We start from the raw sequence: 23,665 nt of genomic DNA, 5'->3' as shown, positions 1-23,665 counted from the left end.
CGTCATTCTGTGGTATTCAGCAGCTGGACACTTGGGAGACCACATAGTCCTGACACACCCTAGCCTCTGTTTGCTTCCTGGGTCTCCAGTGATCATCTCTGTGAGAACACAGAAGGAGCCTAGGGAACCCTTAAGATTTGGATCAAAAGACCAAAAAGCTGATGCAAGAGGGAGTAAATGTAGTCCTCCAGCTAGAATCCAGCTACATGAGGACAGCCCTGTGAAGCTGTCACGTGACATTGTCCTGCCTGACGTGTCTGGCATGTGACCTGGGTCACATGACTGCCGGCGCCCATCTCAGAATCAGGCATGAGCTTCCAGCCTTGTGTCCCTGTGGACCATGGGGTCCCTTCCTGGGTCCTGGTCCTGCTGCTGGGACTGGGGCTGTGCAATCTTCAGGCTAGTGGTGAGTGTGGACTGGCTGCCCTCCCTCGTGACCCTTCTGGACCCCTGATGACCCCTGACAGCTCCTGAGCCTCTGCATCTGCTCTCAGCTGACAGAGTTCTAGACCCAGACTTTCAGGAGAAATATTTTGAACAATACATGGACCACTTCAACTTCGAGAGTTTCGGCAACAAAACCTTTGGCCAGCGGTTCCTGGTGTCAGGTTAGTGTTGTCCCCACAGTACATTTTCTGCTTATCCCTGCCCTCACAGACATTCACTTACTTCCCATAGATAAGTTCTGGACGGTGGGCGAGGGGCCCATTTTCTTCTACACGGGGAATGAGCAGGACATCTGGTCCTTCGCTAACAACTCTGGATTCATGGTGGAGCTGGCGGCCCAGCAGGAGGCCCTGCTTGTCTTTGCTGAGCATGTGGGTACTTGGACAGTTGCTGGCAGTCCCTGAGCTGAAGGAGGTGGGGAGCAGCGCAGAGGCAGTGGTTAGACAGCCCTTCCTGCTTCCCGCAGCGGTACTATGGAAAGTCGCTTCCATTTGGTATGCAGTCCACACAGCGTGGATATACGCAGCTGCTGACCGTGGAGCAGGCGCTGGCGGACTTTGCTGTGTTGCTCCATGCCCTGCGACAGGATCTTGGGGTCCAGGAAACTCCCATCATAGCCTTTGGAGGAAGGTGGGTCCTTGATTTCCCTCCAGGACAGAGGTGTATTTATCTAATCAGACCCCACACAAGATCTGAAGGATCCCAACTTTTACCCCTCCCTGATGCTCACCCTGTTGTATCAGGTGACATCTTATTCAAGAAGGGCCAAACAGATGTCTCCTATATTTTCCACATCCTCTACCCAGCCCCTGTGTTCTCAGTCCTTGACTTGGTAGGCCTGGGTCTTTGGCTGGACCTTTGGCTGTGTTTGCTAAATTGTCCAACTAGTGGGACAATCCCCCTCCTGACTTTGTTTTGGCAGTGTCTTCATGCTGGGTCAGGGCAGGGCACCCACAGGTGCCTTTTCCCAGGGAAGGCTATTTCTGCATTGGCCTGGGGTCAGAATGAGTGGGTCTAAAAATTTTAGGTCCTTCTTTTCCACACTTGGGTTCTGAGCAGGGAAAGACCAAGCAAGGAAAGGAGACAGGTCCAGCCAAGGAACCTCAGCTTGGAGGACAGGATGAGGGTACTGGCCTGACCATGCAGGCAGAGTCCCACAGCCATAATTTTGTGTCATCCCCAGTTATGGGGGGATGCTGAGCGCCTACATGAGGATGAAGTACCCCCACCTGGTGGCTGGGGCACTGGCAGCCAGTGCTCCTGTCATAGCTGCTGCAGGCCTTGGTGAATCCTACCAATTCTTCCGAGACGTCACAGCGGTGAGCGAGCGTACTTGGGTACCCCACAGCAGAGCATGTATGGCAGCGGCAGCAACCATGGTCTTTTCTCCAGGACTTCTATGGCCAGAGTCCCAAGTGTGTCCAGGCTGTGCGGGATGCCTTCCAGGAGATCAAGGACTTGTTCCTCCAAGGAGGTGAGGAGGTCCTTCTTCACCTGCTGCCCACTCTGGGCACTCATTCTTGCCTTTCACATTTGCCAGCCGTTTCCTCAGTCTCTTCTGGCCTCTCCCTTCCCAGCTCATGATACCATCAGGCAGAATTTTGGTACCTGCCAGTCGCTTTCCAGCCCAAAGGACCTGACTCAGCTCTTTGGGTTTGCCCGGAATGCGTTTACTGTGCTTGCCATGATGGACTACCCATACCCTACCGACTTCCTTGGGAACCTTCCTGCCAACCCTGTCAAGGTGAGGTGGCTCTTCTGGGTGCAGGACCCAATGCAAGCCTGGCCCAAGAGCCTCATAGCTAACTGTTTTGGTGCCACCACACACTATTCTGCTGTTACATCCATGTAGGCTAGCAGCCCTGACCTACATTCTGGGACTAGGGAAGGGCAAGCTGGGCAGGGGGCCTCTGTTGAGATATTCTGCTGCCCTTCTCCTCTAGGTGGGCTGTGAACGGCTGCTGAGTGAGGGCCAGAGGATCATGGGCCTACGAGCACTAGCAGGTTGGTCTACTTCTTGGCCTTCATGGGGCAAGGATGGAGACCCTAACAATAACAGAGTAGGAAAAGGACCCATAGCCCTGCCCTGGGACTTGGTCTTTTAGGCTGAGAGGTAGTACAGTTTTTGAAAGGACAGGACCTGTATTGTGGGAGTGGGCAGAGTCTGAAGTGGGTAGCATGACTTCCAGCAGCCCTAGGAACGGAAACAGCTACCAGGCACATTCCAGCTGCCCAAGGCCTTTAGAATCCCCAGCCATAAAGCTCTGCATGCCTGTCCTGCCCTGGTGTGTGGCACGGTGCTGGGGGTGGGATCCCATGGACCTTAGTGCTTTCCTCACCAAGGTACACCTACCGTAGCCTTCCTTCCAAGATGGATGGGAAGTAGCCTGATCATGTAGTGTCTGGCTGTTAGTCCCAGCACTCCTCCTATCCAGGGCTGATCTACAACTCCTCTGGCACGGAGCCCTGTTTTGACATCTACCAACTGTACCAAAGCTGTGCTGACCCCACTGGCTGTGGCACTGGCTCTGATGCCAGGGCCTGGGACTACCAGGTTTGTGGATATGGGGAGCTAAACTGCCAAGTGTAGGGGTGGGGCTGTGAGGCTTGCCTATTTTACTTCACTGTGTGGCACCTACAGGCCTGTACGGAGATCAATCTGACCTTTGACAGCAACAACGTGACGGACATGTTCCCAGACATCCCGTTCTCTGATGAACTCCGCCAGCAGTACTGCTTAGATACATGGGGCGTGTGGCCTCGGCCAGGCTGGCTGCGGACCAGCTTCTGGGGTGGAGGTAAAGGACTGGGGATTGGGATCTGGGAAGGATCCTACCCTTAGTCCTGACCTGGTTCTGCAGCCCCCAGACGCAGCTCACAGCTTTAAAGGCCATATTGGAGATACCTTGCCACCACTTACTGTGTTTCAGACCTTAAAGCTGCCAGCAACATCATATTCTCCAATGGTGACTTAGACCCCTGGGCAGGGGGCGGGGTAAGTCCTGACCTGGCAGCTGATGGCCCTGTGCTCTTGGTAATGCTTAGACTGTCTTGTTACTGTTCCCCACTTTGCCAGACTCCTCAAAGAACTTTGCCTTTACAGATTCACGCCCAGGTTCACTTGGTTACTGTTGCTCTTCTATTGGGTGCTACCTTTCTGTATCACTTAATGTAGTCTAACATCTGGTTCACTAGATTTCACTTTTCTTTCATGGAACTATTTGCAGCTGTGTGGTAAGCACATTATCGCTTCAGCTGCATCCCTCAGACATCTGTCTGTCATCTGTCAGTGCCCGGTGGGATAGGGGTTGCCTACCTGTGGCTTAAAGCACAGGCCACATGCCTCAGATTCCTCCAACAGATCCAGAGCAACCTGAGTACATCAGTCATTGCTGTCACCATCCAGGGTGGAGCACATCACCTAGACCTCAGGTGCAGTGAGGCACAGCCCACCTGGTTCCTTTCTTGATGAGGCTGGGCCAGTAGTGGGATGTGGGCTGGATGGGCATGAAGCTCACTCACCCTGTGTGCTTGGCACCTGAGTGAGCTTGACACCTCATCTGTCTGCTCCTTAGAGCATCTAACTCAGAAGACCCTCAGTCTGTCGTGGAGGTGCGTAAACTGGAAGCTGCCCTCATCCGTCAGTGGGTAGAGGCAGCCAGACCAAAGCAACCAGCAACGCCCTGATGGCCTGGGCCTGAGAAGCAGCACCCTTCCAGCTAAGATACAGCAGGACCAAGAGATCTCTTGTTTTATGTGAGCAGTTCTGACCTGACGGTCCAGACCATGGTGGCCTGCCTATGGTGGACCTGAAGCAAGTGGTACCAAGCCTGGTGGTACACGGAAGGAACTGAATAAACATTGTTGTTGGGCTAGATGTGTTCTTCTTATCTGGTAGGGTCAATGTGTGGAGGGATGAGACCCTTGGGATGTGCTCTAGACAAGACAACACACTGCACACAGCCTGCTGAGACCAGTTAGACATTTAATTAAGCATAGACTCCAGCTCTCAGGTTTCGTGGTTCAGGGTGAGAGGGAGGGAAATCTGCCTTTCCTGGGGAGGAGGACTGTTACCCCCCACTCAAGACTGTTCCCATGTTGTCTGCTTCAATGTGGCCACCAGCTCCTGCTTTGTGGTCATCTTCAACCCAGTTATTCTGACCCACAGCAACTCTTCAGAGGGACACAGGACAGTTGCTGTCCCCTTGGTACTGACCACACCTTCCAGAATACATCTGAGAGACCAAGGCAAGAGATGAAGAATACACACTTCTCAACTGCTTAGGCTTTGCCCAAAGCCTGAACCTGCCCATGAGTCTACGGTGCTTCTGGTCCAGAGGACAGCACACAGGGAGGCCAACATCAATGGGAAGGAATATAACCCGATATGGGGAGGTGGAGGCAGCCTCTACACAGGAGAGTGAGGCCAAAGGACACACCACCAGGCAGGTCCTTTGTAGATACCTTTGGGATTAGAGCTGGCTTGGGATACAAGTGGTTTTCAGGAAGTCCCTGTGCCTCAGAGGCACAAGGTGGCTGGCTGCCACTAAGATGCTCTGAGCTGCAAATGGGGAGTAAGCAAGTCAAACCTCCAGATCTTGGGGTGCACAGGTAACACAGGCCCCAAGCCTTGAGGTGCCTTAATTCTGTCGTTTACCCTACACTACTGCATGGAATTACCCTGGCCTTGGAAGGGAAAATCCCAGCCACGGCCCAGGGACAGTCTACTTAAACAGATCAAAGAGAGGGCCTACTCTACCCTTGCCCCCATGGGCTCAGACACCAAGGCACAAACATCTCACTATGAGAAAGGTACACACTTCTGCTGGTGTCCCTCCCTCCATACATGTACTCCCACCAGCCAGCCGGTGATCGTCACCATTCTGAGAGCACAAACCAAACATTCTGGTGTATCTGCAGAACGTCCCTAAATCTGCTCTTCCCAGCTCTTCAGACCTGAAGTGACATCAGTTCTGACTAGGGGGCAGCTACTGCAGTGTTACCCAAAGAGCATGCTGTCCCTTAAAGTCAGTCCAGACTTTCCAGACCACAGATACCGCCCCCTCCCCAAGACAGGATCATCACAGTAGGACCAAGTCCACTTTCTTCTCAGCTGAGAAATCACATTATACCAGGGTGTCCTGGAAATAAGACAAATTTGCTGTTCTAACCCCTGCCAGCCCAGTAGGGTAGCCAGGAGGATCCCTGAGTCTAACCCGTAAACACTAGAGCCACAAGGCCTCTTGAGGTCACATGGCCCACCAGACCTGTGGATCAGGACTTATACAGGCCAACAGGTCAAGCCCGGCACCTCACTGACTAGGGATATCACTCTGAACTCAACACAGGCACTGGGGTTCCGAGTGGTCCCAGGAGGTGATAAGAAGTCTTGGGACTACCATGGGGCTGCCTGCAGCCAGCCAACAGGGTCATTTGGGCATAGGTCATGAGTTTTCAAGGAAGTCAAAGGCTTCTGGTAGACTAGTTAGCCTAAAACCCCAGAATCCCACACCTGATGATTTGACTCTTGTTCCCCCCCAACATCTTCATGAAAAGCTGAGACAGGGGGTGCCTAGAACTGGGCAGGAGCATCACACTTGATGGCTGCCCCAAACTATGTGGGCCCTGTGAAGGTCACAGACCCAATAGGCCCACCTCAGCTCTCCACCAGTCCCCAGACCAGGTGCTATCCTCCTAGGCAGGAGCCCAGATGGGTAGAGGATGGGCTTCTGTGTTGAACACACAGGTGTCCAGGCTAAGCAGCTCCAGATCATCAGAAAACAGCAGGTAGAGGTACTTCAGTGTTTCTCCCAAAAAGAAGCTCTCCATCTTGTCCCTGGGATCAGGCTTCTGGGAATTTTGGACATTGTTGATAGAAGAATAGCCACCTGAGGGGACCTGCATCAGAGCCAAAGCCTCAATGACACAGGTTGAGCACAGCCTCGGTCTAATATGAAGAGCCAAGCCTTGGGATGCGCTACTAGCCAGAGGTGTCACCCAGGCTACTTGCTCAATCCCAGCTTTTATGAACCCAGGGTAGGCTCAGGGCTAGTGACCACCTAAGTAATGGCCAAGGTCAACTACAGTTCAGCAAGGACCCTGTAAAATGCCAACAACCCGAGTGGCCAGAAACTGCGTCCACAATGATATGACCACAGACAAGTCCAGGGTCTAGCTTGTTATACCTAACCTAGGGCAGGCACAGGAAAAGAGATACAATTGTTGAAGTTTGGGGCAAAGCACCAGGTGTCACACCTAGACCATGTCTAGCTCCCACCACCTTTTCTAACCCTTTCCAATGACAAGGCAAGGCAGGCCATGAATTCCATGGGGATGGTGAGGTTGGGGGCAATACTCTGGGTCACTGAGCACATTTCAAAAGCCATGGGCATCACAACGAAAGAGAAGAGAAAGAGACCCTTTCTCAGAAAAGCCTGGGTTCTGGGAGTGAGCCCGGAGACACTGGACATCTGTAAGCCTCAAAAGACAACAGGATCCCATGCCACTGAGTCACACAAAACTAGGGGGCAGACAACTAGAGGCCCAAGAAAGCTGGCTCCTCCCAACCTGTTCCATAGCAGTCTCAAGGGTGGGTCCAGCTAGAGCTTTGCAAGAACCTAGCTGTGTCTGTCACCAGCCAAGACCACAGACAGTTGCCTAACAGCTCACCCGTGTGTGCTTATTGAAGCTTTGCAGGATTTCCCAGCCCCAGTCCTGGTACTTGTGGTCCCTTGTAACACGGTACAGATAGAACAGGCTTTCCACTGTTTCCGGCCGCAGCAGGTTGTGCCTGTCAGCTGGCTGGGGGCAGAGAAAGAGGCTCAGAGAGTATCTTCCCCTGCTGGTATCACCCCTACCCAAATGCTGCCTATGCCCAGGCTCACCTTGACCTCCACATCCTTATGATCTGCCCGAGGGTACAGGTTGAAATGTGCAATCTCAGGGCTCAGACCTGTCTCCATCTGTCGGTTCATCTGGTAGCAGGTCTCCATGAGCGCCTGAGCCAGATCCATGTGGTCAGCTGGAAGGCCATGATGGACGCCCAAAGCTAGCGTCCCCGGCAGGAAGCACACCAAGTGGTCCTGGAATCAGAGTGTCTTCTCACATCTGGACCCAGGCCCATACTGCTTGGCTAGTACCAGGTACACTTAGCCTAACCAGATGGAAGAAGCCCCAGGGCCAGTGAGGCTAAGCAATACTGATCACATGCAGACTCAAGCCCAGGCAATGCATTTTGTACCCTAAAATCCAGGAGGAAAACCACAGTGCAGGCTCCTATTGGGGGCCATACTTACCCAGGCCCTCTCAACTCCCTCAACCTACTCACAAATACCTCCAGAGACCTGGTGCACTTCAGGGACCATAAAAGGTACTACAGGGAAGGCAGCTGGCCCTGGGAGAGCCCATGACTGATACTGCAAGGCATGTAGGGCCTCTGCTTGTAGGCTGTCTTGTGAATAGGTCAGCCAGGCAGCAAAGGCCAACCTGTGGCCATGGCATAGAGCTGTTGACCAGATTTCCTTGTTACTTCTGGCAAAAACCAAAAACAAAACAAAAAAAAAAACTAAGAAGCCACAAAGAAAGCAGTACTCTGCCAGTCCACACAACTTACCATCTTGGCACTGAAGCGGCCATGGGCCAGTTCTCCTACGAAGGTGAGCTTTCCAGGCTGAGAATGCCGTAGCAGGTGTGTTTTTATCCCCTCAATGGCTTTAACATAGTCTTCCAGCAGTCTGTGAATAGCACAAGTCAGATTACTCTGGGTATGGCATGGACCATCTTCCCCAGAGCTACAGGACGAGGATCTTCACTGAGCTTGACTCATACATGAGCTCCAGAGACCTAGCCCTCCCTGGGAAGCAGATATTGCACACACATAGCCCAAGTCAAAGCTGTCAAAGCTCAGTTGCTGAGCACCTGCCATGTGGGCACTGTCACAAGGTAGGCTTGCTGAGTGGTTCATGCTATTTGGGAGGTAAGTTCACGTAGGGGACCTAAACCACCTGCACCACTGTTAGCTTCTAGCAAAGGATGGTGACAGAAGCTTGGGGCTCTGCATCAAGGCAGTGGGTCAGGCCTCACTCTGTCTCCTTCTTGCCACCCTGGATCCACTGCTTTAGCAGGTATTCGTAGTAGCTGTCAGCCCTGGCGCCCAAGGTGAACACGCCCGGGTGCGTGAAGAAGCCACTGTTCGTGTTGATGAACATGGGCACCAGCCCGTCCTTCTTCCCAGACAGGGAGTGGATGTGCTTTGTTACTTTCTCCACGGCCTCCTGCAGCAGACAAGGGGAGAGTGGACTTACTCCAGTCAATTCTTCCCCAACTTTAGGAAACAGAAGGGGCAGCACTTCTTGCCTGTTCCACAGAGCCAGTAGTATCCTAGCACCAAAGCGACATGAAAGCACCAGCAGGAAGAAAGCTAAAACCAAATTCTTGACCAACATAGAAGCAGAGATGCTCTACAACATGCTAGTAAGGCAATTTAGAAACATATTAACCTGTCATGCCTCCTGACTCAAAATGCAAGGATGGTTTCAGCGCACAAAAATCACTAAATGTCACAAGTATCAACAGGATGATCTTAATTGATTAAACAGTATCAAACCAACCAAGGCATGATAGCTCAGGCCTGTAGCTTATGAGAACCGTATCAAGCTCAAGGCCAGCCTGGACTACAGACTAAGATTGTGTCTCAAACAAACATATAAACAAATGAAAAAAAACAAGCAAAAAATCCCAAACCACGAGAAGGAAACCAACCCTTTCTTTTCCTGATAAAAATATTCAACAACAATCCCTAACACCTAAGAAAGAGGGGTGGCAACTGGGTGTGGTGGTGCACTCCTTTAAACCCAGCACTCGGGAGGCAGAGACAGGGGTATCAATGTGAGTTCTAGGCCACCCTGGTCTATACAGTGGGACAGCCTGGGATACACGAAGAAACTCTACCTCAAAAAACAAAACCAACCAAACACAAACAAACAAGGTGGCCATCAAAAGAACTCAGACGTTTCTCCAGAGAAGTTAAATAAGCACACAAAAAAACATTCATCATCAGTTAACACTAGGGAAATGCAGGTCAAATAACAATGAGATGCTGTCTCACACCAGTCATGTTGGCTGTTCACAGAAAAAGGTTACTGAGGATGTGGAGAAACTGGAGACTTGTTATTACTGGTAGGAAAGTAAACCGTGCAGTTATGTTGGAAAGCAGTATGCTGGTCCTCTGAAATAGTAAACACAGAGTTACCATGTAATCCAGCAATTCCAATTCCAGTGATCAAGCTCAAGAAATTGGAAGTTTCCATACACAAGGCAACATTACTCAGAGAGCTAAGACCTAGAAGCAACTCAAATGTGTACATCAGTAACAGCGCAGCAAGACCACAGTGAAGTCATCCATGTGGGATGACTATAGCAGGGGAAGAAAGGAACCCCAGCTGAATGGGGCCATCAGGAGATGGCCATGTGTGGATTCTACCCACAAAAGCCCCCTGAACATGCCCTTCACAGAGACAGACAGGAGACTGGAGTTGTCAGAGGCTGGTGAAGGTTTTTAACTGGCACACAGTTTCCATTTCACAAAATGAGGAGGCTATTAATAACTGGTTTTATGTTGACAGACATATTGAAAATCAATGTGAACCAATCAGATGGCCCAGCAGGTAAAGGCAGTTGTCATGCAACCTGGAGACCTGAGTTTGATCCTTGGAACCCATGTATATAAAGTTAGAAAGACAGAACTGAGTATACCTTAGTTGTCCTCTGACCTCCACACGTGTACCATAGTAGGTACACATACAAACACATATAATTTTAGAAATTTTAGAAAACAAAACATGAAATTCATACACATAGCAATTACACCTGCGAGGAGCACTAAGATCCAAGGAAACCATGTCTATCCTACCTGAAATTGTTTCTTTCTTTTTTGCCCCTCTCAGATTTTATTTTTATTTTAAGTGTATGAGTATTTGCATACATGTATGTGTACCACATGTAAGCCTGGTGCACATGGAGGCCAGAAGAGGGTGTCAGAATGCTCAGAACTGGAGTTACAGAGAAAGTTGTAAGAGGGCTGGGTGTGGTGACTCACACCTTTAATCCCAGTACTCTGTAAGCAAAACACACGTAGATTTCTATAAGTTCCAGACTAGCCTGGTCTATATAGTGAGTTTTAGGGGAGCCAGAATGATAGAGTGAAACTATTCGTAAAGCCAAACAAGCAAATAAACAAACAAACAAGCACAAAACAGGGTTGTGAGCCACCACACAGTTTCTGAGTACTGAACCTGGGTCCTCTGCAAGAGCAGCAAGTGCTCTTAACCACTGAGCCTTCCCTCTATCCCTTACCTGGAACTTCTTATTTCCAGTAAGACGAGAGAGCTCTCGAAACTCCAGCTGAATGCTTGTCACTTCTGCCACTGTGCTGTCTGATGTCCACTGGGGTGAATGGGCAAATCCAGTGCCAATGTTCACATCAGAGTATGGAATCTTGGAGGGTGTGGTGAAGGCAGGCATTAGCCGTTTTCCAAAATCTTCCTAATATAAACGCAAAACAGAGATTCAAATTTGAGAGCTTTTTTTCATGTCACCTATCTGCACCCAAGTGGAGAAACACAGTTTGGTAGCTCCCTAATACCCATCACACGGCAAAACTAGGCTATACTACCAGCAGCAAAAAACAGTATTGTGATAGCTCATAAACACCAATGTAGAAGAAACTCAAGTGTACTGGAAGAGGAAACTGGAAATAAGGCCTCCAAATGCCACACATCAAGTCCCAGGAACCCTTGGCCAGGAGCACTCACAGCTTTTCTCAGGAAGAGGCTGTCCCCCGATAGGTGGTAGGTACTCAGCAGGCCCCCTAAGATGCGGATGGTACTCTCAAACAGGTTGACATCAACATTTTTCTGAAAGTCTAACTTCTTTGACACCCAATTCCTTGCTTCCTTAAATTCTGTGTAATAAAAGGGTGAAAGCAAAGGAACAAATTCACAAATATGTCATGCTATGATGGAACAAAGTGTGGTGGCACAGGCCCGTAATCCTAGCACTTGGGAGGCTGAGGCAGGATGACTGCCCAAAGTTCAAAGCCAGGGCTACAAAGTACCAGCCAAAGCTATATACTAGGACCCTGTTTCTTATTTTATTTATTGGATTATATGGGTGTTTTGTGTGTACATATGTCTGTGCCCCATGTATGTGCAATGCCTGCAGAGATTAGGAGGTGTCAGATTCCCCCTGGAAATGGGTTATAGATGGGTCCTGGGAGAGCTGTCAGTGCTCTTAACCACTGAGACATCTTTTCAGTCTCCCAAGATGCTGTTTCAAAATACATGGTGAGATTTTATTTTTATGTGTTCAGATGTGTATGAATGTTTATGTACAACATGTGTGCATCAGATCCTCTGCAACTAAAGTTACAGACAGTTGTTAGCTGCCATGTGGGTACTGGAAACAGTACCTGGTTCTGTAGAAGAGAAGAGCAGTCAATGCTCTTAACTACTGAGTCATTTCTCTATCCCTCAAGACACTTTTTTTTTTTTCCTTCGAGATAGGGTTTCTCTGTGTTGCTTTGGAGACTGCCCTGGAACTAGCTCTGTAGACCAGGCTGGCCTGGAACACACATAGATCCGCCTGCCTCTGCCTCCTGAGTGCTGGGATTAAAGGCATGAGCCACCAACACCCGGCTTCAAGACACTTTTTAAAAATCACACCAAACCAACCAACCAACCAACCAACCAGGCATGATTTAGCATACCATGGAGGTAGGTATCTTCAGCTATACATTGACATGGAGTTCAAGGCCAGCCTAGGCTACCTGAGACCTGTCTTAACAAACAGAATAGATGAGATGGTCAGTTACCCACTTACCACCAAGTCTAACTGCCTGGGTTCAATCCCTGGAACCAACATGGTTGAAGAAAACCTACTCCCACAAGTTGGTGTCTGTTCTATACATGTGTGCTCTAATACACACAAGCACCCACACACATAGACACACAAAAACAATACATTTAACAAACAGTCCCAAAATCAAAAGGCTTCTTCAGGGAAAGGATTTCCCATGGAGTAGCGCTGGTAAGCCTAAATAGTCCCTACCACACACTATGACATAAGGAGCGCATGAGTGACTCATGGGTGGCCATCAAGCCACTCAAGCAATTAGACAAATGTTTAATTTAGAGCTGGAGTAATAGTTCAGCAGTGAAGAGCATTTGCTGCTCTTATAGGATAGTTCTCCACACCATCATGAGACTCATAACTACTCTAGAAGATCTGATGTCTCTGGCTTTGCAAGGGCACCTGCACTCATATGCACAAACCTACATGCAAACACACAAGCCTACATATGATTAAAAATAATAAAATTTTTAAATTAAAAAAACAATTGTCAATTTAGAAATGATTAAGGATCCACACTACCAAATTAAATGGGATCTGCATAACCTAAGGAGGACATCTTGGAGATACAGACCCAAGTCCAGTCCCCTTGCTGTATCAGAACAGACTGGGTGAGATCTCAGGGCCACCCTCAGCTCTTCAGGAGATAAGAGTGGCTCTGAGTGGCTAGATGAAAAGTGGTCTCTGAACACACTAAGCACACTCTTTCCTGTACCCAAGAAAAGCCGAAGTCCAATGGAGTAGCATTTGTAGCCCACACAGATCACATACTACTGCTTTGGCTTATGTGTCACACAAGGAAGCTCAGTCCAATCAATAAAGGAGTCATTACCTTCTTTCAGACCCAAAATCCACATAGTATCCAAGGCATCGATGAGCGTGAGGCCCAGGCCAAACCACTCACTGAAAGTTTTGGACACAGGCTTCAGTTCATCATGGCCCCAAGCAAACTTTCGGTAACCCTTCCAAGCATGGAGAAAGGCCTCAATCACCCCCTTCTGGCGCTCATTTGGGGAGCCTAGAGAGGAGAAAGCACAAGTGGTAGGGGACAGTTCCACTCTTGGGGCAGACAGGGGTTCAAAGACCAACTGTGACCCCTCAGTTAATATGCTGACATGGATGCTGGACAGAATTATTAGTTTAAAAAAGGACAGGTGAGTTACAGTGAAGCAGCAATGGCTGAGGCCAGAGCTCTCAACGATATACACAGTGATCAGTAATCATGTCCTCTGGAGGCCATACTCAATGGCACTAGGACCTCAGATCCCTCTCTGTTCAAGGGATATGGTGCGGCATTCCTATAATCCGCCACAATACTGCAGAGCAAAGCCGTTTGAAGCAGATGGTAAATGCAAAGCCTGACCACTGGAGTGTGTAATGTAAATTTAGGAATAAGTAGTAACCAGTGATAGGGCACTACGGCATATACAATCTACATGCACACACAATATCCAACCAAATGAGCTTCCAGAGTCCCATGGGGACAGGGACAGGTACAGATACACCAGTACCTATATGGTCTCCTTGAGAGTGCCTAACCTCCAAGGGGAGCTTTCTTCTCCCAAACTACACAGCACATAACAGTCCCTAGGGTGCCATACCCATGCCTCTTCTCACCAGGTTCTAAGGTTCCTGTTGATGAACATGGCTTCACCCTACCACTCCTAACACAGTGGTTTCTATGTGCCCCAACAAGTGGTACCAGGATCCACAGGTTCAGCTTCCTATAAGTAGGCCCTAGCAGGACTAGCCACAGCCTCAGTTTCTCTATGTACAACAGAGCTATGTAGACATCTCTTATCTCAAAGAACATCACAAAACAAACAGGCTAGGTACACTATGAGAATGGAAATGGGCTGGTACATGCTACAGTCCCAGTGACCCACAGTTAGGTCTTGATATAAGTTGACATATCAAGAGACACTGTGTCTCTTACTTTATTAAAAATTCATTATGCATGTATTTTTAAAGGCATGAGCACTTTGTTGATCCCATTATAGATGGTTTGTGAGCTACCACGTGGTTGCTGGGACTTGAACTCAGCATCTCTAGAAGAGCAACAAGTGCTCTTAACCACTGAGTCATCTCTTCAGCCCCTGCTTTTCTTTTTCTTTTTTCTTTTTTTTTGAGACAGGGTTCCTCTGTGTAACAGCCCACGCTGTCCTGGAACTTGCTTTGTAGATCAGGCTGGCCACAAACTCACAGAGATCCACCTACCTCTGCCTCCCAAGTGCTGGGATTAAAGGTGTGAGCCACTACACCCACCTTCTTTTCTTTCTTTAACAAGGCATTTATTTTATTGATGCTCAGGCAGTGGTGGTGCATGCCTTTAATCCCAAAACTTGGAGGCAGAGGCAGGTAGATCTCTTGAGTTCCAGGCCAGCCTGGTCTACAGAGCAAGTTCCAGGACAGCCAGGGCTACACAGAGAAACCTGGTCTGTAAAACAAAACAAAATAAAACTACTTTATTTATCATTAAAATGTATGACTTTAACCTTTTCTATCTTCTTATGCTAAGACACAACCTGGCCCAAGAGCAGAATGGCAAAGCTAAACTTCTCAAACACAGCATCCTCTCTAACAGCTCAGTGCTCAGGTGAAAAATCAGGGGAACCAAGAAGCCACACAGTCACAAGAGCTGTATGAAGTATGTGGACAGAGCAAGGATGCTGAAGGGTGATCTGATATGCACAGGGGTCAGAATGTAGAATGGCAATTCCCAGGCTCTTAGGCACAGGCTCTGGTGAGGCAAGGGGACAGGAAGACTCACCTGACTCTTTCCATATCCTAGGTGCCAGAAAAGGAGGTTTGGTGGAGGCTTCAGCTCTTTTGGAAGGGAGTTCTGTGGCCTGTTCAGGTTCAATCACTGCTCCCCGCCAGCTGGGGTGGGGGTGGGGTGGGAGGGTGGGCAGGAGAAGAGCAGTCAGCTAGGTCAACCAGTTGATGTTTACACTCTCCAAACCTCACACTGGGCCTCCCTGATCTCTGTAGGAGCCACAGTACAGAGTGACAGGAAACCCACCAAACAATCCTGACAAACACTCATCTGGAATATGGCTTCCTGAGTATAGTCATCTGGATGTGGAGAAGACAATCCCAGGGCTGTGAGTAAGGGAGAGGCTAGATCAAAGATCTAAGCAAGAGAAGCTCCTGTGATCTGCAGGGGATTTTAAGGAGTCACCCTGTGGAGGGAAGCAGTGGCTAAAGGCTGCTAAGGGAGTAACTGCTTTACTGAATAAACCCAAAGTAAAGTTAGGTGGATGCAGAAGTCAGGGTAGCTGTCTAGACTGGTGCCTTTCTGCTCATAGATATGACATCTGGGGAGTCCATCTAGGGTTCTGTTTAATGATAAACACACCAGCAACAGGCAGAGGTTTGAGTGTAACCTACCTGGTTGAGTGTGACCCAAAGGGTTTTTTGTTGTTGTTGTTGTTGCTGTTATATTTCTTTTTCTGTCTTTCTTAATTTTATGTGTACTGAATGTTTTCCTGTATGTATATGAGCCACCATGTGGATGCTGGGAACTGAACCTGGTTCCTTTTGGAAGAACAAGTGTTCTTAACCTCTAATCCATCTTCCCAGCCCTCTCTCTCTCTCTGAGTAGCCTTGGCTGGCCTAGAGCTTGTTACATAGACCAGGCTGGCTTTGAATTCACACATCTCCAAAGTACTGGGATTAAAGGTGTGAGCTACCATGCCTGCCTGCCATCCATCCATCCATCCATCATGCCTGGAATCTGTTTGTCTACCTACCTTTTTCTTCTTTTTCCTCTCCCCCTCCTCTTTTTTATTTTCTTTTTCTTTCTCTCTCTCTCTCTCTCTCTCTTTTTTTTTTTTGGTTTTTCAAGACAGAATTTTACTGTGTAGCATTGACTGTCCTGGAACTCACTCACTCACTCTGCAGAACCCACTCTGTAGCTTCAAACTCACAGAGATCCATCCACCTGCCTCTGCCTCTGCCTCCCAAGTGCTGAGATTAATGGTATATGCCACCACCACCACCCAGTTTTTTTTTTCTTTTCTTTTCTTCTTTTCTTTTAATAATATAGAACAGATTTGCATGTCATGCTTACATAGGAGCCAGACTAGTCTTCTGTCATTTCAAAGGATCTCTACAACAACCTGAGCAGAATTGGGCCCAGGCTCAGATACTACCCTTCACTCCTTCCAAGGGCTTCTCCAGACCACTACTCTCCCTGGGACTTTTCTATGCTATTTCCACACTGTCTCCTTATGTGCTCACAAATCTAACACTTCAGATCCCACATCCTCAGAACAACTCAGAGCTCAGGCTCAAAGCTTAGGGCACCCCTACTGGTAGAGCTGCACCTGAGGTTTTCAAATGTGACACTGAGTAGGAAATAAAGCTGAAAGCCTTTTAAGACTGAGGCATCTGTGAGTACTGCCAGCAAGGAATTTGTCAGCTCAGGCCAGGGGACCAGACCATACCCTCTCATTCTGTTCACTGCCAAGCCAGATGTGGCTAGAAAAGGAGGTGCCTGTCACCAGTTGTCACCCCCACAGCTGCCTGCCACAGAAAAAATCTAAGTCTCGTTTTCCGCCTTACCGCATTCCTCCATAAAACAGCCTTGCTCTTAGATGGAACTGTACACAATGAGAACAAGCCATGGACAAAAGTGACTCTGAAATTTGACTGTATACAAAACTTACTGAATCCACCTTTAGAATACTGTCTGTTTCAAATGGGAAATAGGGCACCGACAAATGAATTCTCTTTAAAATAAAACCAGCTATGCTGGCATCAGATACTGCATATTCAGACCTATCCCCTGCTATCATACCTGATGATGGTTCTCTGTGTGTTTTCTTCCTGCTGAGCATTCCCCAGGGCTGTTTCTTTCTCCTTAGCATCATCCTCTGTCCCATCCTTGAAGACTGTGTTGGGGGGTCTGATCTGTAGGTGGGGAGGGCCCCGCCGAAAATGCCTTAGCCGCTTCTAAACCAAAATCAGAGTCACATATGAAAATACATCACCTGTTACAGTCTGGGCTTCTTTATATGCATAAGATTCTGTCCCTCAAATGTGCATTCATACCCAAAGAGGACAGTGGGCTGTTCTGCTCTACCAAGCCTTGGGGGGAATTGGTTTCACTTTTTAGCAGTCTGCAGGTTTGAGAGATGAGCTGCTTAGGAACTTGGAGAAATACCAAATGGCTAGTACAGGTCTGGATACAGAGTTGAGAGCCCTGGTTGGGATAGTTTAAAACTGAAACAGTCCTAGAGAGATAAGAATGACAAAGATAAAGACACTGTAGATGACAGTGAGAAAATGTAAAAAGCCTTGGGTTCTCACAGATCACAGGTCTGCAAATAACAGAGCTAGGTTCCCACTGCCACCCGACACCCAGGACAGTCCTGTCAACAGACAGTGTACTTCCCAGACTTATTCTGTGCTCCCATAGCATTAGGCACAGAAATTCACCCTTAGCTCTATTTATATCCTCAATAGATGATTTGGTAAATTACATTAAAATACACATGCAATGGATGACCCAGCTATAAGAATTTACATGAAAGCTACCAAAAACTCAGAATAAAAATGCAAACACACAGACCTAGTTTCAGCATTCCAGAAGCTAGTCTCTGAGTTCAAGGCCAGCTTGGTTTACAGATCCCATTCCAGGATAGGCAGGGCTGCTTTGGGATAATCCTTCTTTAAGCTGTGAGTATGTTATTTCTCTCATTGGTTAATAATAAAGCTGACCTGGCCTATAGCCAGGCAGAATAAGGCTAGATGGGAAAGCCAAATGGAGATACAGGGAGAAAGGAAGGCGGAGTCAAGCCAGCCGGCAGAGGAACAAGGCATGCTAGAGAACAGGTAAAGCCACGAAGCCACATGGCAAAAGTAGATAAATAGAAATGGATTAATTTAAGTTCTAAAAGCTAGTTAATAATAAGCCTGAGCTATAGGCCAAACATTCTATAATTAATATAAACTTTTGTATGATTATTTGGGACTGGGTGGTAGGAACAAAAGTTCCACCTCCGTTTATATAGGGTTACACAAGAAATCCTGTCTCTCTCTAAATAAATCCACATGATACCTAATCCTCAACTGTGTTCAAACATATACATCCAACTAAATCTACTAACATACACAATATTAAAAAAAATTTGCCTTGAGTAGGATGACAATAGATACATTCACATTATATCTGTCTTAGCATTCCAATTTTCCTTCCTGTGACAATGAAATCAGTTAAAGCATAAACATGAGAAAACTGTCTCCTCCCTGGAGAGAAAGTCAGAGGCTCAGCACATGACAAAGTCCATAAAGTTGCTCAAGGCAGCACATTGAACCACTGGGAAAAACTTAATACTTATCTCTTACATCTGGCAACATTGCAGCTGAAGGGAAAATCCAGAGCAGGAAAGTATCCACATGTTGGAAACGTTCTATCCTGCAGGGGAGCTCCTTTAAGTAGGAAGCCCCTGAGCCTGACCAGATTCCCTAAGCCAGTCTCTGCCAGAGTGAGCAATAACAGCTGACAGTCCCTCACAGAGGAGCTGAGCTGGAATGAATACTGAGACTAGCCCAACTGCTTGGAAGGAGCAGAGACCAGTGAGTGAGCTGCCTGGAAGGGGTTTAGACCAACCGAGTCACCTGGAAAGGACACTCTCCAACTTGAGCTGCTCACAAGCTGTGCAGTGTGCTATCATTCATGCTGGGGTGGGCTTTGGTGATGCAGCTGTCTTTGGATCATTTCTTCTCCTGTAAGTAACCTCTCCCCCATATTCCTGTAAGTAACCCCAGTAAAGTCATTGGTTCACCAAGTTGAACTTTGGTAGAATCCCATACTTTGGTCTATTGTGGGATCCTTGTCTGGGGTGAGTTGATGCATGTGCTGCATCTCCCAGGGAAAGTTTTATCACACAACACTTCTGCATTCCCTCTTCTAGGAGATTCCACAAACCCAAAGAACACAAGAAAACTGGAAGCACCACCACGTATACCTATCTAGAAGCAAGTCTGCCACCCAAAAGCTGTATCAACAGTCCTACAGGGATGGCACATTGACTGTCCTTTTCCAAACTCTGCCCACTCCTCATTATGGCCTGACCAAGGGGCCTGCCAGCACAGGCTTGTCTACTTTCCAGTACTTTCTAGTGAATATCCAGAAACTTAGTAACAACAAGCTTTCTGAAGAAAAACTACAACACTCCCTGTTTAGAATGAAGGCACCCTCAAATTCACCAGGACTGACAACCTCATGCTTGAATCCCTAACCAATTGTGTATTTCTCAACTCAAGAACCAGTATTGGGGAAGCAGTTCCCTAGAGTGACTGTCAGCAAGGGTTTCCTGTTTGTAAGATACCCTACAGGGATATGAAACCTCCACCTGGGCCCAAGCCTCCACCCACAGAGTGAGTTAAAGTCTTGTAACATCTGCTAGGTGTAGTCTTGGCTATGTGGAGGGGAAAAAAATTTTGATAGCCAAAGCCTTCAGAGTATAGAGGAACTGAATTGCTGTGGGCAACTGTCCCAACTCTCAAGAAATGTGGGTCTGGCCCTTTTCTGTTACAAGTCAGCTCCCAGCAACTGACCCTTTTGTTGCCTTTGACCTACCTGTAGGCTCCACTCCATCCATCTGCCCCACTCTCTACAACCCTAATCTTCCTAGAGTACGTACCCCAGGAGGAGGCCAGGCTTTTCCCAAAACCCCTTCTAGACAAACTACGCTGTTTCTACCCAGGACTCCTCAGACATGTCTCCCAACAGGTGATTCTAATACCACCCACGCACAATGGCTCCAAGCTGCCTCCTAGGCACAACACAGCAGTCAGAGGGAGCACCTCACTGTTCCCACTGTCTTCTGCTCATTTCTCACAGGCCCCGCTATATGGGGACCCCCACTCTTTCCCGCACCGTGACCTAACTGTGCAGCATCTCCCTCTCCTGTGAAGTAACTCTACCTGAGCACAGCTCTATTCTCCCTCCTCAGATCTTCCTGAGCACACTGTCCACACCCCTTAGACACCATCAAAACCACACTCAGACAGAGCCCAGTCCCTACTCGGCAGCCCGGCTTCACTGGAAGGCCACTTTACAAAGGTAGATCATCTCCTTCAACCTTGCTCTGCCCACCCAGACAGAAACGGGGGTTTCTTGAATGTTTCCCTAGATGGCCCCAGCTCTCAGCACTCTGCCATATGCCAACTGTCTGATCCTATTTGCTGCTGGCCTCTCACCTCCCCTTCCTCTCAGCTTCTGTGGTTCCTCCAAAGAGAAAAGTCTGTTTCCTCCTGAGTGAGAAGCCATACCTAACATAGAAGCTGGGCCACAGTGGTGTACAAAGAGAATGAAGCAAGTATCTGTCTCTTTCCCCAGCTTCATACAGACAGCCTCAACTAGCCAGTGTGAGGTTGAATGTTACAGGGCGAAAAAAGCCTTCAACCTCTCTGAGCCAATATTTGCCTACTTGCAATGCTTCAGAACAGACCCCAGTGACAACTCCACATAGCCTTTACTGGAAATACCTGAGGGACTATGTCTGGAAAATCTTCTGGCTTAGCCCTTTCCTTCTGAGGAGCTGGTGGGACAGGTGGGACTTCTGGCTTCATCTTCTGTTCTTCTGCAGGTCTGCCACTCAGGGCTGTGGAAGGAAATCTTTCACCTTGAGGCCCAGATAGGCTCTTAAACAGATGCCTAAACAGATGTTATTTGTTCAGGTCTGGGAGATCTCTTAGAAGCTACTGAATTCAAGAAAGTCTAAAGGAATCAAATCAGATACACACATAAACACACAGACTCTCTCTCTCTCTCTCAAGCAGGGTTTTATGTAGCCCAGGCTGGCCTCAAATTTCTGCTCCTCCAGACTCTACTTCCCAAGTGCTGGTACTACAGCCAGGCTGAATCAATTCTTTTTCAAGGGTCTGGCAGAGTGCATCCTTAAGCACAACCTGCAAACCCCCAAACATGTCAACCTAATAGTGTCTCTACTGGAAAGAACAACATGGTGGTAAACAGCCTGATCTGAGCAACTGCAGCACTGTTTGCGACTCTAGGAACCGCAACCCTAGAGAAGCCCAGAAGGAATCCTCTGCCACCCTCTCAGGAAATCTGCTGGTCTTTGGCAAACACATTGTATAAAGCGGTGGGGATACATATGTGAGTAGTGTTGGTGCTCATGACTGACATTCTCTGACAGAGAGAGAGGCAGCGCTGTTGGCACCAAATACCTAGAGAGCAGCCTTCTGAGTCAGCTGCACACCCAGGTGGTCATACTGACCTCCATTTCCTCCCTCAGCTGCATTTCTTTTCATCTATCACCACGAATGCCTCCTGGTACTGTTTCAACTGGATTGCAAGAATGTCTCTTACCCCAGCCTGCACCCCCCACTACCTTAACACCACTGGTATTTCTGATACCTTTCCACTGGTCAGCCGCCTGAAGATAAGACAGGAATCCACAGAGAATCAGAAAGCCCAGGAGGAAGAGAACAACATTCCGCTGTAACCTTGAAAGTTGCTTCCATTTCTGAGAAGAGCCAGAAATGACACTTGTCACAGACTCGGAAGAGAGCAATTCAGAGAGACCCTGAGGTGTGTCTTCACTTAAGGTAAGCTCCCTGTCAACAAAGTTTACATTGCTGGGGCAGCACCAGAGGTGAAAGGGCACATTAGCTCGTACGTGGCGACAGAACTGTACACCATCTGTCCAGCTGCACGTGCAACTGAGAAAAACTGAAATCCCCATGACCTGGCTCAGGCATGGACAGAACCATTACTCTGACCATACATGTTGTGTCCGTGCCCCTCAGACAAGGACCACCAGGCACACCTGACTTCAGGCAAGGGAACCAACAACACCGGAACCCGAGCCGCGAGAACCAGACGCGGCAGAGGAGGTTCTAGAGCTGGAAGAGACCCGGACACCAGGGTCCAGTGTCCAGGCTCCAGCGGGACACTACCGCGGGCAGGACGTCCCCTGCCCGGACCCCGCCTCACCCTCCAGCATGAGCGCCGCCGCCGGCTCTTGCTGTTGTCGTAGCTCTCGCCCAGGCTCAGCGTCACCGAGATGAAGTCCCGGTGAGGCGCCGGCGGCGGCGGTGGGTACATGACTGCGAAGCCCGCCCAAGAGACCTAGCCTGCTGGAGGCGTCAGGAAGCCCAAGACTGAGAAAGACCGCGGGCTGCCATAGCGAAGGCGTCCACACCCCGCCCATCGCCCTAGACACCAGTGCGCACGCGCCCGTCTTGGCGCTCATTACGCAAGCGCAGAATCCTAGACTAATCACTGCGCATGCGTAATGCCTCGTGTCGCTATTTCCTAGTGAGTCCTTTGCGTCAGGATGCCCGCCCCTGCACCGTTTGATGTAATTTCGTCGCGTCCTTACGTCACTCCGTTGCGTCCACCTGTGATGACGTAGCCGCCCTGCGGAGTCCCTGATGGGGGCGGGCCGGCTGCCGCGAGGAGGTGTGGTACTTGTAGCAGTTCTGCCTCCCTTGAGATGCAGACGTGCGGTCCTGAGGGACTTCCGCGCTCGGTTTCGGAGAGCTCGGCCCGGCCTCCACCTAGCACGCCTGGAGGTGAAGCGCAGGACTGGCGGCCGAGGGAAGGGGCGGCCCTGCTGAGCCTGAGGCCTGGCCTGGCTCTGCGTCCTGAGGCGGCGGCTTTTTCCTTCTTGTCGCTGCGGCCTGGGAGCGACCTTTTCTCCGACCATTGCACTCCGAGCCCCCACGGACTTGACGACCCGTGTACAACGACTGCGCTTTGCCGTGCGCGTGGTTTCCTCGAGGAAAACACACAAAACGGCAAAACTGCCCTCTGTCCGGTGACCGAAACTGCTGCTTCCAATAGCTTAGCTGCGACATCTCAGGGTGTGGAGGTTCTCAGCTCAGTGAACATATTTGGGTTACAGAAGACCCTACTGATCCCGTGCCCCCTTACCCTACTTTAGGTCCTCTCTGGTTTCCATCTGGCAATTCCAACAGTGTCCTCAAATTATGCTCTTGAAGTCATGGCAAATGGTTCGATACTTGGCTGTCGGCATATCATCCTAAAATTAAGTGGAGTTCTGGAGCCAGGTCTTCTTAATGCCAAATGCTGCTAGTTAGAGCTCAAAGTTAAAGAGTTAACACTGAGAGAGGAAATAGGAAGGAGTAATTTTTGTTTTCATTTTTGGTTTTTTGAGACAGGGTTTCTCTGTATAACTGCTCTGGCCCAGACTGTAGACCAGACTGGCTACGAACTCAAGAGATCGTCCTGCCTCTGCCTCCAACAAATCTGTAGCCAGGCAAGAATGAATGATAATCCACCTAAGGACAAATCCTTGTCATGGTTCAGAAT

General features: G+C 48.9%; 2 protein-coding genes across 4 annotated transcripts; one reads left to right on the top strand and one right to left on the bottom strand.

Moving 5' to 3' along the window:
• The first annotated feature begins 264 nt into the window (after positions 1-264).
• Dpp7 (dipeptidyl peptidase 7) lies at positions 265-4,322 on the top strand. 2 transcript variants are annotated; one of them, XM_051184824.1, is made up of 13 exons: positions 267-406; positions 495-608; positions 679-818; positions 914-1,077; positions 1,631-1,766; positions 1,840-1,921; positions 2,025-2,191; positions 2,391-2,451; positions 2,883-3,001; positions 3,089-3,245; positions 3,378-3,442; positions 3,809-3,879; positions 4,023-4,322. In XM_051184824.1, the coding sequence occupies exons 1-13, from the start codon at positions 310-312 to the stop codon at positions 4,132-4,134; spliced, it is 1,485 nt and encodes a 494-aa protein (XP_051040781.1). In that variant the 5' UTR covers positions 267-309; the 3' UTR covers positions 4,135-4,322. The 2 variants fall into 2 exon arrangements, with proteins under 2 accessions (XP_051040783.1, XP_051040781.1); XM_051184826.1 differs by lacking the exon at positions 3,378-3,442 and having other exon boundaries at positions 265-406.
• Positions 4,323-4,412: 90 nt separating this feature from the next.
• Man1b1 (mannosidase alpha class 1B member 1) lies at positions 4,413-22,559 on the bottom strand. Of its 2 annotated transcripts, none has more exons than XM_051184821.1 (13): positions 22,325-22,559; positions 21,746-21,854; positions 20,854-20,969; positions 17,156-17,310; positions 15,125-15,234; positions 13,187-13,372; positions 11,259-11,407; positions 10,801-10,989; positions 8,530-8,720; positions 8,060-8,180; positions 7,332-7,529; positions 7,117-7,248; positions 4,413-6,345 (listed from the first exon to the last, which is right to left on the bottom strand). In XM_051184821.1, the coding sequence occupies exons 1-13, from the start codon at positions 22,433-22,435 to the stop codon at positions 6,142-6,144; spliced, it is 1,971 nt and encodes a 656-aa protein (XP_051040778.1). In that variant the 5' UTR covers positions 22,436-22,559; the 3' UTR covers positions 4,413-6,141. The 2 variants fall into 2 exon arrangements, with proteins under 2 accessions (XP_051040778.1, XP_051040779.1); XM_051184822.1 differs by lacking the exon at positions 22,325-22,559 and adding an exon at positions 22,158-22,241.
• Between the last annotated feature and the right edge of the window lie 1,106 nt (positions 22,560-23,665).

The sequence above is a fragment of the Phodopus roborovskii genome, unplaced genomic scaffold, assembly GCF_943737965.1.
Source record: "Phodopus roborovskii unplaced genomic scaffold, PHOROB, whole genome shotgun sequence".
NCBI lineage: Eukaryota > Metazoa > Chordata > Mammalia > Rodentia > Cricetidae > Phodopus > Phodopus roborovskii.
This window is presented reverse-complemented; position numbering and strand designations above follow the sequence as displayed.

Bases quoted from the DNA above. Each gene is read 5' to 3' on its own strand.
- Dpp7 (XM_051184824.1), top strand. From the start codon at position 310: ATGAGCTTCCAGCCTTGTGTCCCTGTGGACCATGGGGTCCCTTCCTGG. The intron at 2,452-2,882 runs GTTGGTCTACTT...CCTCCTATCCAG, and splicing joins GGGCCTACGAGCACTAGCAG to GGCTGATCTACAACTCCTCT. The intron at 3,002-3,088 runs GTTTGTGGATAT...TGGCACCTACAG, and splicing joins CCAGGGCCTGGGACTACCAG to GCCTGTACGGAGATCAATCT.
- Man1b1 (XM_051184821.1), bottom strand. From the start codon at position 22,435: ATGTACCCACCGCCGCCGCCGGCGCCTCACCGGGACTTCATCTCGGTG. The intron at 21,855-22,324 runs GTGAGGCGGGGT...GGCTCTTCTCAG, and splicing joins GGCGGCGCTCATGCTGGAGG to AAATGGAAGCAACTTTCAAG. The intron at 7,530-8,059 runs GTAAGTTGTGTG...CTCTGATTCCAG, and splicing joins GCCGCTTCAGTGCCAAGATG to GACCACTTGGTGTGCTTCCT.